The 15128-nt window shown below is 34.1% G+C and overlaps 1 protein-coding gene across 2 annotated transcripts in view; it reads right to left on the bottom strand.

The window, feature by feature from the left end:
* The window catches only part of LOC106462593 (cyclic AMP response element-binding protein A-like), a 44882-nt gene extending 31750 nt beyond the window's left edge, over positions 1-13132 (bottom strand). For both annotated transcript variants that reach the window (XM_022389894.1, XM_013922538.2), the window contains exons 1-2: positions 13060-13132; positions 12714-12926 (exon numbers count right to left, since the gene is read on the bottom strand). In XM_022389894.1, coding sequence (XP_022245602.1) covers positions 12714-12800 — 87 coding nt within the window. In that variant the 5' untranslated portion in view covers positions 12801-12926; positions 13060-13132. The remainder of the gene's footprint in view (positions 1-12713; positions 12927-13059) is intronic.
* Positions 13133-15128: the final 1996 nt, after the last annotated feature.

A 15128-nucleotide genomic window follows, 5' to 3' on the forward strand; every position in this document is an offset into this window, starting at 1 on the left:
TTAAAATCACCCATAATTATGACCTCCTTAACAGCTGAAATCCTAATAGCACTGTAAAGTTTCTCACTGATTTCATCTGTATCATTTGGTGGTCTATAACAAACTCCCATTAAAAGCCTTTTCCCTGTATATTCACTAATAAAAACCCAAATGGATTCAATCTCTTTACTATTATCTTTGATATCCTCAACTTCAACAGGATGTAACTCACATTTCACATATAAAGTCACTCCTTCCCCTCTCTTTAGTACTCTATCCCAATTAAATAACCTATAACCCTGTATTTCAAATAATTTTCTGTCATCAAAATCATCTACACTTAACAATATTTCAGTTATTCCCATTATATAAAAATTATCCATTCCTACCAGTGCTCTAAGGTCATCTGTTTTATTTCTTACACTTGCAGCATTACAATAACAATTAAGACTATCCTTAGAACTATTTTTATACTCATTTCCTGTGCTAAACTTTTCACTACGTTTTTTTATTTGCATTTAGTTTATCCTGACCCTCACCACTGTCTAGTCCTAGTTTAAAACTTCCTTATAACCGAGTTAATAGCCCTTGCAAACAAGCTATCCCCTACCCCATTCCAAAAAAGCTCCTTTCCAATTAAACTGATCCCACAAGTCTAAACAGCCAATCTGCTCATTCTTACATAGTAACCTAAACCTAGTAGTCAGCCCTAATGACCTACTTATAATTTCATTCCCACAATTAATTCTCAGCAGTATCCCTGACACAATTAAGTTATGGCTCTTTTCTTTAAATGCCTTTATCAATCCCTTAAACTTATCAATTAGCTCCTCTGACCTACCTTTTCCTACATCATTAACCCCTACATGCACAACAAAAATTGCTATCAGTTATATCCTCTCCCGGTGCCCCTGGGTAGCATAATCTAATTATTTTCTTCCTATTTACCCCACAGACTATCCTATCCATACGCCTTGTCAAAAAGTCAACTATAACTATAACTTCTTTAAGTTTATCATTCACATTCTTCTCTGTTCCTTTTGTTTTCCTTCCCTCCAATAGTTCTTCATCTGCACAAGCCAAGGGCTGAAATCTGTCGCTCAGCAGAAGATGCTCATACATTTAAATCCACTACTTTTAGGCCTGCTGTCATTTACCACAGTTTACACTTCTCTTTATCTATTGCCTCTACTTTAATTAGGATAGCCTACAACTTCTCCTCCAATCTGCAAACTCTACAAACAATTTGCACATCTTCTCTGCTAGTTTCTTGAAAAGTACATACCAAAGTCAAATAAAACTATGTGATTTCGAATTTAAGTTTTCAAATGCAAAAGTAAAGTCATATAGCCAGTCCCAATTTTGTCATCACTTATGACTTACATTGACAATCTTTTTATCAGTTATAGACAATTTCCTGTGTAAATGTTAAAACCTGACTGCGAACAAAACAAATGTCAGATGTGTATTTTTAGGGGAAAAGGTTTTGGACATTAATTAAATTGTTTTGCTTTAAAACAAGCTTATCGTAGGTCTAAATTAGAATTACGTTCTTCCAGTTTTGAGATTTAAGTTGAAATAAAAAATACAAATGTTCAAAGCATTAGAAGCAAAAGTTACAAATCAATTACCGAATACCAGTAAACCTACTCCAATCATGTAGAATCCGAGTACGAAGCTTCTGTAGTCAGGGTCTGATTAAGGTTTAGTGAGGCCCTAGGCCCAGGTAATATTTGAGAATAATAATAATAATAATAGCTCACTCTTGCCTCTAAGCTGCTAGTTTTCCGAATCATAATTGTTTTACTTGGGTGGCCGGCGGGGCCCATGTATGGCCGAGGCTCTAGGTCAGGGCCTAAGTGGCCTATACATTAATACGGTTTTTAATACTCCTTTTTCACAATCTTCTCACTGAACTTAACCTTCAGAACCAGGGTACTAAGCTTCTGTAATTTTGAATACTAATTTTTTTAACAATTTTCTCACTGAACTTAACCTTCAGAACCAGGGTACTAAGCTTCTGTAATTTTTAATACTAATTTTTTTCACAATCTTCCTACTGAACGTGACCTTGTACAGACAGGTACTCAATGCTTGTATTAGATTTTATCAATATCCGATCTGGCCATTTATCATTTTACTTTAACACAATACTAAACTTTTATTAACAACGTCAGATGAAATCAAGATATTTTCAATTGCAAGCAGACATGTTCAAGGGCCTTTAAGAGTATAGCAATAAGTCTCTATCATCACTGACGGTTAAAGCAATGCATGATGGCCATTCCTGTTTCATTTCCTTATTGTTATCGAGAAAACTATCATTCCCGAGTGTAATTGACAAACCTTTATAAAAATAATTATCCCCCCAGTGGCTCAGCGGTAAGTCTGAAGGCTTATAATGCTGAATATTGAGTTTCGCTACCGTGGTGGGCACAGCACAGAAGCCCATTGTGTAGCTTTGCGCTTAACAACAAACAAAGTAAAAATAACTTCAGCATTAAGTGTTTCGCTTCGCTTCAAATAAAACGTATTTTTCGAATCAGAAGTGATCTGACTTGAGATATTTTTTGTAGTTTTGTAAATGCGCGTTTTATTTTAATAAATGTTTGCAATAAATCTGTCAACGAAGAGAGTTTAAACACACACAGTTGACTTTTAGATAAGAGAAAAATTCTATATATTTTTACACCGATAATAGGTTGTGAAACAGACTACCATCGTTCTTTTTTAATATTCAGTTTCTGCGAAAAGAACTAGAAGTATTTCAATTTTTAAAAGTTTTATATACAACTGTTTATTTTTAGAATTGCTGCGCATATGTCTACATAAAATTTGTATGTGCATAGCCGACCCTAACTTTGAACTGATAAACTACAGGGAAAGCAGCTAATCAACAGCACTCACCGCCAACTCTAGGCTAGTCTTTTCGACTGAATATTGGGGTTTCAACATCACGCTAATAACGCATCCAAGGCTCTAGGTGTGGAAGGCGATTTTGCGGGAGAAGAATGTAGCCCTCGCTAACCATTAGGCCGTGCGCAGCCCCGTATCACACCAACAGATATAAATTTATACCACAATATGTTATTTGTTCTATTTGGAATTTTTATCTTCAAAGTTTGAAAGCCAAAAGCCACGATTAAGGAACGGCATCAATAATATAAAAAAAAATATGCCACTTAGTCTGCATATGAAAAACCGGTAATTAACAAAAAAAAAAGTTAAATTACTGACCTAGTGTATAACACAGAGTATAGAAGAATACATAGAAAGGTGATGGATAGAAACAACCACTTGGTTTCAACATTATTTGCACCAATATAGCACGCGCGCCGAGTGAACCGCAACAAGGGCAAGTCAAGGCTAGTATAAAGTTATCCATATACACTCTTCACGTAATATACATAGACATCCATAGCAAACGTATAAATCAGATAGTAGCAGTAGTGCAGCCAAGATAGTCCTTGCCTTTCATGGCTGGGCAAGGTCATGGCTATCATAGGTTCATTTAACTAAAACTAGGCCAAGTTCAGTGTTGATGCGAGATGCAAGTCTTATTTATATAGAAAACATCTTATGTAAATTCTACAATTTTTACGTTACATCAGATAGCAGAGGATCTTCAAAGCGAAGAAACAGTGGCACAGTGGTACGTTGGCGGATTTATATCTCTAGAAACCGGGTTTCGATACCCGTGGTGGGCAGAGCACAGATAGCCTTTCGTGTAGCTTTGTGCTTCATAACCAAAGGGAAATGTAGGTGTTTGACATTCTATAAAGTCTAAATTCTATAAAGAATTTAAAGCTTCTGTTCAAAGGCATTAATAATTATTTTTTTACAGTATTTTTTGTCGATTGAATTATATATGTTACAAAAATCACGAAATCGCGTGGAAGAAATAATCAAAACGGAGTCAAACTGAAAAAAAAATCAATATCTTCTTAAAATGCGACGATGAACATTAATCGATAATGGAAACCTATAAATAATTATTCTCGGGTCAACAAAGAAAATAAAAAGTTTTGTTAACATATAATCATGATACAAAACGTCTCACACCATCATAGCCTAAGAGTAAAAAATATGATTCTCAGAATAATCAATTACAAAGAGGCACTTGACACGCTTTTTTTCACCAGCATTAAACATTTGACGTCATTCTACCATGAGTAAAAACAAAACAACAAAAAACACTTGTAAATTCTTTGAAAATACTTTGTTCGCACGTGTGCTGGTTTTAAGTGGGAAATACTGAGAGATAAAATAAATGATTCTGATAATATTGTTCAGTGACGGATCCATCTACGGAATGAACCTTCCGTCTTCTGGTTGAATAGGTAAAAGTTATATGATAAAAAAGGTACGGCTAATAGCACTTATCTAACCATAACATATGTTTGTTTGTTTTCAAAAAATTCCCAGTCTTCCCACCTCTATATATATAACTCTCAAAAATAGCTCTACATCCCACAAAATACACTCCCTCCTCAACTTGGAGTTATTAACACAATACTTTTGCCTCTCAGGGACGAGTATTGAGAGTTCCACGTAATATTTGGATGTATCTATTAAAGTATTGAAACTCAGTCTGTGTTTGATGCTTCCAAATAAAATAATCTTAGATCCGTATATGATGTAGGTATACAGTCAGAATAAATCCTGAACCATTTATCACAAACTAGTGTCGAACGATAAATATTAACGCCAAGTCTCCTCTGTGAATTGAAAATTATTAGGTCAAAACAAACAAATGCAGTGTAATGTAGTATAAGGATGTAAGCCCAAACTTCTGAGCGTTTGAATCGCCTTTTTCACCACCTGACTCACTTATAAAACAATACGAAAGTAAACGGTACAATCTTACGAATTCGACTCTAGATACGAAGAGTTGATAAGTTCGTCGTCAGCTGGTCCGTCACCCACTCTCGCTAACCACGTCACATGAGAAGAATACCATAAGAACAATGTGAACTTGTTTAAATTTATGATAGCTGTTCCGAATCCGTCCTTGTTATCCGTGGAACAAACTGCGGAACTCGTTTAAAGTAAACTGTAACGATGGTCATCAAGAAACGTGTTTGTACATGTAGTATTTTATCGTTCATCCGGGTACTCCAGTTTTGATTCACTAAAGCAAGGGTTCGCAAACTTTTTTTTTTTTTACTGGGCCTCCCTTTGAAAATATTTCAGACTGTGACGACCCCCCCCCCCCCACCACCACCACACACACAAAGTGATAGCAAATTACCGTACATACACAAAATATCAATTATCTCAATATTTTTTATGATCTCGCGATCCCCTTTTGAGTCGGGAGCCCAGTTTGAGAAACAGTGCGCTAAAGCAAAGTAATAAAATTAAATAGTTCGTTTCTGTATAAAGTTTGTTTAAAAATCGAACTGTAATCTTTATAAAAATGCTAATAAGAAAAATAAGTCTTGTACAGAACTGTTTACTTGACATAACGTGCAAGTAGTATTACCAACAAACAATATCTATTTTGGTGATAGTCCAATCTATCAAATTACATGTGTTACATCTACAAACATCAATATAAGATAACTAATATCGTCCATTACTAGCTAAAGTAGTCTGATTAATTACTCTGTGTATAATTTGTGCTATATTATAGAGTTTGTATTAGAACATCTTTACGATAGACTTTAACAGCTTTGGACGATCAACCCTGTATTAGTTTTAAAACGTGTTGACAAACAGGATGTCACTAAAGCTTATGGAATTAGCTATTTATCAAGGCCGCTGATCATACGATTCGGTCTGATGACCTTCAAATCATGTAATTTCTGTTGTCAATATAAAGATTGATTCAGCAGCATACCAGGTTTTATGCATACTAAGATGCAAGCTTTGCATCCTGGTATTGAGACATAGTTCACGATACACTTGACTGGCTTCTAAAACTAAGTCCTACAAGTAAACTAATGATCAACTGTTATTGACCCACGATCTAATCCTATGAAAAGTACTAAAAAAAACCCTCCATTTTTCCTCTTATTTTCCTGACACTAAAAGTGTAACTATATCAATCACATTAATTGAACTTACGCATGGTAAAACACTATTTGGGTACCTCGTTTTTCATTGTTTATCATGTCGCTATGGAACTTTTATACCAGCCAATGCTTAAAGAAGAAATTTGTTCTTGCCATTCTAGGGCACACTTGGCCTGAACTGAATATTCCACTTCATATCTTTTTAAACTATCAAGAACCCGTCTGTCTCTAAACTAAGTATCTCTCTTCACGTGTTTCTGAAGCTTCTAGAGCCTGTCTGTCTCTCGGTTCTGTAGCAATGTTTGATGGCGCCCTATGCGACATATAATTATGGTGCCCACCAATCTTACCCATTAGTTCGCTTTGTTAATCAATCGAGCAATCGGCGCCCCTCTTCGAGTTGGCGCAGTGTGCGAAAGCACCGCTCGCGCTACGACGATACAGCCTTGCTGTCTCTAAACTAAATATATATCTCTCTTTACGTGTTTCTGAAGCCTCTAGAACCTGTCTGTCTCTAAACTAAGTATCTCTCTTCACGTGTTTCTGAAGCCTCTAGAACCTGTCTGTCTCTAAACTAAGTATCTCTCTTTACGTGTTTCTGAAGCTTCTGAGCCCACCTTTCTTTAAAAGGAATAATACTTTTCACGTCTTTCCGGGGTTTCTAGACACAGCCTAATTTGAAATAGTAACCAGTTTTTACGTCTCTATATACTTACACAACTTTTTTGTTTTGAGCTCAATTCATATTGATAATAATCAAAGCGACTAACTGCAAGTACTGAATATTGAAGTGATGGCATTGTTAACGTGTTTAAAGTGCATGGGGAATTTGAGGAAAGTCAACTATTCGTTTAGACAGTGTTCATTTTTGATTAAAATATAAGCGGCAACACTGAGTCAAGAGGCAAAAATTATAAGCACTGGTCACGTTGCTCATGTTTACCTATAGGCATTACAGTCGATATGCAATCTTAAAAATTGACGCCGTCTTGGTCACTTCTCTTATCTTCAGTCTGACACATCGAAGTTCGTCTGCTGCCAATAACGAGGTAGGAGGTCTCTAATACGACCTCCTCTCCACCCCAGGTGGTGAAGATTAGTTCTATATTTCAAAACACGTGAGTGTAATTCTGCTATACTTAATTATTTGAATCAATAGAGAAGATCACACTATGCTCCCTTACATGTTAATCAGATCGCTGCAATGATAGTAGAACATAAACCATTTCGAGAACTTTCCTTTAACTGAAGTTGTTCAGATGTGTTTTTGACTTCAAACCAAAGTATGCAAATATCATGGTCCAATATGAATCAACATTCCTCTGCTACTGTCTCCTCTTTCTTATGAGATATAATTAAACTTCATTGAATGATGTTGGATATAAAACTTCATGATATAATAAAAAAAGAACAAACTGAATTATCTTATCTGACTTTATAGATTAAACACATTTTTCATAAGTGAATAAGTTAATGTCTTCACATCGTGCGTTCAATACTGCTGAATTTTCTTACTTAGAAAGCATAAGGAATTATAATTTTCCCCGAGATAAGGAAATACTAAAATATGTGCAATAAATGCTTACGTACTTTATCCATTTTTAATTTATTTATTTTTTTGTATTTAGCGCAAAGCTACACGAGGACTATCTGCGCTAGCCATTCCTAATTTAGCAGTGAAAGACTAGAGGAAAGGTGGCTAGTTATCACCACCCGCCGCCAACTCTTGGGCTACTCTATGACCAAAGAATAATGCGATTGACCATCACATTATAACGCTCCCATGGCTGAAAAGAGAGCATGTTTGGTTGGACAGGGATTCGAACACGCGATCCTTAGACTGCGAGGCGAGCACGTTAACCATGCCTATTAAAAAAATTTTAACAGTAATAATAGGCCAATCTGAAAATTGAGACGACTTTGTATATTGCAGTATAAACCATGTTTTAACTTTTATAGTTTGTTCTAAATTTACGCATCTTTTGATAGTTTTTACTTGTCGTGCACACGTTGAAATACATTATATCGTATTTGCCGGTGTATAAGACGATCCAACGTGTAAGACAACCCTATACTTTTTGAGCAAATTAAGTGTATTTCTTTGAGGTTTGGAGTATGGGACGACCTCTATTGTCAAGCAAGTCTAGAGTTTTACTTTTGTAAAGACATTCTTAAAAGTTATTTTTAAACTGTGCTAACCTGCGTTTTGGGGGTAATCAATACAACCACAAGTAAGGTTGTTTATCCTCTTCAAATGCTAAAGACAGCTCAGTGAGGCATAACTTAAGTCATAAACATGTAATAAACAACTTTACAAAGTTGTCATCACAGTTGAACTTCTTTTCTATCACACAAAAAATACTAACCCTTCCGCTATCAAAACATGTTTACAGAATTAGTGTACGTTACCGAAACTAACTCTTTTTTATATAATATCAACAATATTTTAGTATGACGGATGAGATCAGTACATTTCAAATAAAAAATGTCTTGTTTAATTGTAACTAGCATGTGAGGTAAATAACTTCTGGTTATGAAGAATCAAGACAAATGATACAATTATAAATATGTTACTGTAACGCAGTAGGTGGCAGGATGTCAACGCACTTACTCAAAATAGTAAACAAAAGTAAAAGGAACAACGTAGTTTGGGTTAAATATGCTATTAACGGAAGTTTTCTTACTGGAACTCTATATTTGAACCTGTGTATAAGACGAAGGATAAAATCAGGCATTGTTTTAAGAGTAAAAATATCGTCTTATACACAGGTAAATACGGTATGTGAAATAGACAACCTTCCCAAGGCTGCGCTCGATACTGCGTTGGCGTAGTATCAATCAGGTCACTAGCGCTATCCACATTAATGGCGTAGTTTTGGTGCTTGCTCATATCGTACAAGAATTAGTTCAAGGATGGAATGACACAAATGACTTGTTCATATTGTATCTTTGTTTGCACAAGAAACAGGTTATTTCGCTAAGACAGAAAACTTCGCCTCTCTCTTTCTCTCCACTTTTAAAACGAATGTTTAAGTTGACTTTTAATTTAAGAACATTAGATCAATCTATTTATTACAGTTTAGAGAAAGAAGTCTCTAAGATTTTCGAAGAATTTGATATGTACAAAATCTTGTTCACGATATTTCATTTCTCTGCTGCTCATACTCACGATCAATTATAAATACGTCAATCCACGAATCAAACATCCTAGTATGCTTATACCGTCTCTATAAATATTTGTAAATTACACATTAAAACTCCAATATCTACCTAATGATATCCTACTTATGACTAATAGCTACATATTACGTATCGAAAATTATGCAAATGTTTGGTACGATACAATGAATTTGTCTTTTTTTCCTTTTTTTTTTTTTTGTCAAGATGCATAACTGGGAGACTGGGTGGTGGTTTAATTTTGATGATTGTTGTTAAGCGCAAAGCTACACAATGGGCTATTTGTGTCGTGCTCACTAAGAGTATCGAAACGCGATTTTCTTGCGTCGTAAGCCTGCAGACTTTCCGCTGAGCTACTGGTGGGCATTGAATGGTGAAAATTTCAATAATATTATATATCCTAAGTATAAAACATATTTTAATGTTAATCTGGATTTCCCCAATGATATATTACACAAATAGGCGTAATTTTACACGGAGATGGACCTGTCCCGCTCACTTAGTCACTAAATGGGGAGTTGTTCCCCTCACATTTCAACGGTAAAAGTGTTGAGTCATAGAACATATTCTTACAGAACAATATCACAAGCATTCCTTCACACACATACATGGGAAAATAAAATAATGCCTTTCGATCCGTTTCTATGCTGCACAAAAGAAATTTGACATTAAAATACGATATCCCTAATACAATGCTATTGTATTATAAATGGTGTCTTTACTTTGTAATTAGGATGATGCTCAGCGGTAAGTGTGAGGGATCATAACGCTAAAAGTCGGGTTTCGATACCCGTGGTGGACACGGCACAGATAACCCATTGTGTGGCTTTGTGCTTAACAGCAAAAACAAACACACAAAGAAAAACATATTTTAAGATGACATCATATAATTTTTTTCTGTTCATATTTCGACAAGGCCTTCTAACAAACAAAACGAATACAATGGGTTTCTCTACGATTCCTTGCTTTATAATACAGGGAACCTTCACCACAGTGCAAGCACGCGCATGGCCTGACTCTTACACACAGGAATGTTCTTCCACTTGCACGACAGCTCCAGGGTACGGGTTACCTGTTTGAATGACCCTCGTGTCTAGCTACTCTTGCGGTATTCCAAGCAGGTTCTGGGGTTCCCATTTTGAAATCTTATTCTTAGAACTTAAAGGTGTATCTAATGATCTACCGAAAATGTGAAATTTTCAGTTGAATGGAGAATTAAAAAAAGGGGGTGAGGATTTAGACAAAATGCACGAAAAGTTTAATTAATGTTGTGCAATATCACTTTGAACACCTAGCGGCAGAGTAAGTGTATACTTTTCGGTCTGACTAAGCTGTTGATCTTTAAATATGATACAGTGAGTACAAAAAATATGAAATCCCCCCCCCCCTCAATAAAACAGGTACTCCTTTTTTATGGTCAGAGTATTTACAAAAACTAATAAGTTACGAATATAAAATAAACCTCATAACACAAACAGTTGATAATTATTATGCGGAGCTACACAAGCTTGTATTAGCCAAGCTGTTAACATATGTTATAACCTATAACAGCGACAGGTGAACAATTATTGAGTAGCAGATAGAGTCGGAAAGCTCGACAGTCATGCGCATTCGTTTTCAATGAAAAAATATGCAGGTTCAAACGAATTGAAACTTTACGAACTGAAAACGATTTCGCATGAGCTTTCGTGCATTTTTTAAAAACCTGATTGTTTAGATAATATTGAGTCTCGTGGTTCCGGTTTCTATCGCACAGCACCGCAGTAATAGGTGGGGCGATGGTTACAAGGAAGCAACAGTTTTATTAAGTCGGCGTCCGACTAATTTTTTATTTCTTCTTCCATTCGCGTCAATTTTGTAACTGAAAATCACTGGAAGCACAAATACAACTTACGATAATATCAATCACCGAGATATTAAATTATACTATTTCAATACTTGCCACTTTATCATTGAAAATCCTCTCATAGATAACTGACATTTAGAGGGGATTTGCTGAAAAAAAAAAGTGTTTTAAAGGTCAGACATGCAAGATAGTCTAAACGAGTTACCTTTTTCATATCAAATAACGTCTTTTAACCCTACAGAAATAAAAAAAAACTTTTTTTCAACTTATGGTGTAATTTATGAAATGAAACGTGTTATGTATATTTAAATAACAGAATTTTTGATGATGGGCAACTGTCTAAAAAGTCATATAACGTAATCATGTTTTAATATTTCAATATAATGACTGCCTATACTACATACGAGATATATGATTCAGTATCAGTACTTGTAGCACAAAGTGTGCCATACAGAATTCTCACAGAGTTAGGTATTTTCATGGGTATAATAATCATTTTTCTTCCTAGCTTAGTATTGGTAGGAATTAAATTTTCGGGTTTTAAGGTATTGTTAAAGACCAACAACTACTTAATCACGGGTATAATTTCATAGATGGAAATGGTGATCATCTATTGAAGAAAGATAATGGACAATTATTTTTCCACTAAAAAAGAATATGTATATATATTGTTTCGCGTATTGCAGAATATTTACACGAAAAAAAAGGAAAGACTGCATTTAAATAAAATTTACCAAACCTGTCCAGATTTTTCGAAGACGAAGTAACAAAAGAATTACAAATAGAACCATTTATTTTTCAGAAAACAGACTTGTAGAACAAAATTTAAGACAACTTTGTGAAACAAAAGTGAATTAGGATTATTAAGTTAATCGTTTTCAAAATACAATATGTAAAAGATAAAAAACATAAGACAAAACTGTCAGTAAAATTTTCGAAAACGCGAGAAAAAGAAAAAAAAACGTAATGATGAAAGTACTTTGAATGAACTTTAAATAAAAAATAAATAAATAAACTGACAACATATTTTAGAGAACATTGAAATATCTGAAGAGTTCTCCAAAATGGAAAAGTGATATTATCTTACAACATTGAATTAATTAAAATAACAAATAACTTGGATGTAAGCTATATTATAATATGGGCAACAGAAAAAATGCTAAAAAAAAAAAATTCGGAGTAAGTGATTACAGAAGAAAATTAATAATAATCTTCCATATGGTACTAAAGGCTGAAACAAACTCGTGTTCTTCTATAAATATGTTGAATGCTTCAATAATTTCTTTTTTTGTTTGTTATTATCACTATTTTGGAAAAAAAATGTATTTACAATAGGTCTAAACTATTAAGAAAAGATACGCGTTTGTTGTACCAGTAGGCTAATATCTGCAATTTTGGTATTGCTGAAAGACGTCTAGAGACCAGCGGCAACAACAGGTGGGCGTAGGCCTAAACATGCTTTGACTATGCCTGGAGAAACCACGTGTGTAATGTCATATATATGCTGTTTTTATTTCTTACATTATCATATAGGTGGTTTATTTCCTTACAAATTGCTTCTAATTCTTAAAGATAAAAACTTACATTTCACGAATATTACGTAACCTTCAAATGTTTCAAAAATTTTTACTACACGTTAGTAAAAAAACAACAACAACCATATATGAACTACGGTTAATGATCAATTTACTCACCGGCTCCGCTGGATCTGTGTTCCAGATGTCATTCAAATAATTTTCTTCGAAATTGTAAAAGATCCCGTCGATGATGTCCAGAGCCATTTCCAGGGTCCGTTTCCAGGTCACGTCAGAGATATTTGGTAGACAACACACACACTCTCGCTCTCTGTCCGGCAGTGGCAATATTCGTCGAGATTGAAGAAACAAATTCTAACGCCCCAAGCGTTTCTAAAACAAAAAAAACTGTATCACTTCTCACATAAAACACATAGTTCTAAACTCTTCTTCAGTTTAATATTACAAAAATAAATGTAACTCAGATATTCAGTCTAGCAAATAAAATGTATTGTAAAACATCTACCTTTCATATGATCTCAATGTACCCCACCTTGTACGACTTTCGAGCTCAGAGGCGTAGTAACATTTAATAGACGCGTCACATGACGCGTAGGGTTAGTGTTTCCAATTGTTTGACGTCACAAGATAATATTAACCAATAGAGCGCAAGCGGAACATTTAAAAAGATCTTTGACCTCTGTTAGGCATTACGAATACAAACACACTGTTTTTCGAAGGATGAATTATGTCAGAAACAGATGATAAGGAACAAAATAAAGTACCAAAGACTGTTCATATCTTGAAGCTATTGAGCGAACTGTGCTAAACGCAAGTAAACACGATATTTATCCTTTTATGTGTGTTGTATATAAATAAGTATTTATGCAGCAGTGTAAAGTTTAGTAATGTAATTACAAATTTTGTAGTGGCAAATAAACTGTACATTTTTGTGCCTATAGGTGAGTTATACTATAAACTAAGATATATATCTTTTCAGTGTGTTAACATTTTTTATTGCAATTTTTACATCTTCGTGTGGAATATGAAGCGTCGTATACTGGTACAAGTGTATCTGTATGTTTTTTATTTTGTTTTTATCTTATACTTGTGTGACAGGAAAATAGGCAGAGCACAGATAGCACATGGTGTAGTTTTGTGCTTAAACTACAAACAAAACAAAGTGTCTCATAATTTTTTGTGTTGTTTTTGTTCATATGAATGACAACGGGTATCGAAACCCGGTTTCTAGCGTTGTAAGTCCACAGATATACCGCTGTGCCACTGGGGGGCATATAAGACGACAGATGGCAGTTTTGTGTGTTTTATAACAACACAAATGAGATGAGGTTTTCAGTTCAGTGATTATTTAAATACACTGTTGTATTGTCAAGTCACATATTTTTATGTTTATATAAATTGCATAAAATTCAACAAAAACATTGTGCACCAGCCAACACATTTGAGTCCTCTTTTGTTAGCCCATACTTGTTGTGTTGTACTTAACACAAATTGTTTAGTTTTTTTACAGTAAATTAAACATAACTAATGCAAGTATATACTATATGGTGCAAAGCAGTAATGAATATACGAATTAATGCAATTAGTGTAATATTTTATAGAATTCTGACTTATATAGAATGTTGATATATATATAATAGTCTTAAAGTTAGTAATAAACAGACATTTGTTCTATAATTTGAATTATTAGAAATCAGATAGCCTAGATAATTAATCTAATCTTTAGCTCACTTGAAATTGCAAAAAATGACAGAAGATTGAAAAATTAAACTCCTATGATAGTTATCTAGTCAATGACTGACTGTAACAAAACTGGAGTGAATATTAATCGTTTAAACACCTGAGTCACGAATTTCACTACAATCCTGTTTTAACACCACGTTTCTACTTCATGAGAGCATGAGGACATGTAAACAGCGAAACCGTATGTTTTCTTGAAAACAAATTCCTGTATGTTAAAAATATAAGAATGATATTAGGCGCCAAAAAATAACCACTGACTAAATTTAAATACCATGTATTTTTCTAAAAGTTGGACCTACTTCACTAGCATGATTGTGGACTTAAGACATTATCATACATTCTTATTGTTGGTAATCCGTTGGACACACCTAGACGTTTAAATCATGGTGTGATGTCAGTTTCAGCTCACTTGATTCCATAATAACACTTATAATTAATTCAATGGCCGTCCGTTTTAATGCACCCGCAGTTCAGAATGTTTAATAATAGTATGTATAATGATTTTAATTACAATAGTTATTTAGTTATCATGTTTACTGCGCCGATTGAAACCTGGATTAACAACATTTGTTTTATTTTTGTTATTCTTTTAACTGTATAGATTAATATTACTAAATCATTTTGTTTCCATGTACATAAGATGTTTGGTGTTATTTACAAAGCACTTTTTTTATAATTGTATTTACTGTAAAAATTAAAATATTTTGTTGAATAAAATTGCTAACAAGATATAGAAGGTACTAACAATAAAAAGTTGAATTACTTATGAAAGAATAATCATATTTTATCTTACTTGAAGATTAATTCATCTTCACTGGTTAATTAGGTCCC

This window comes from Limulus polyphemus, unplaced genomic scaffold (genome assembly GCF_000517525.1).
Source record: "Limulus polyphemus unplaced genomic scaffold, Limulus_polyphemus-2.1.2 Scaffold1204, whole genome shotgun sequence".
Classification (NCBI taxonomy): Eukaryota; Metazoa; Arthropoda; class Merostomata; order Xiphosura; family Limulidae; genus Limulus; species Limulus polyphemus.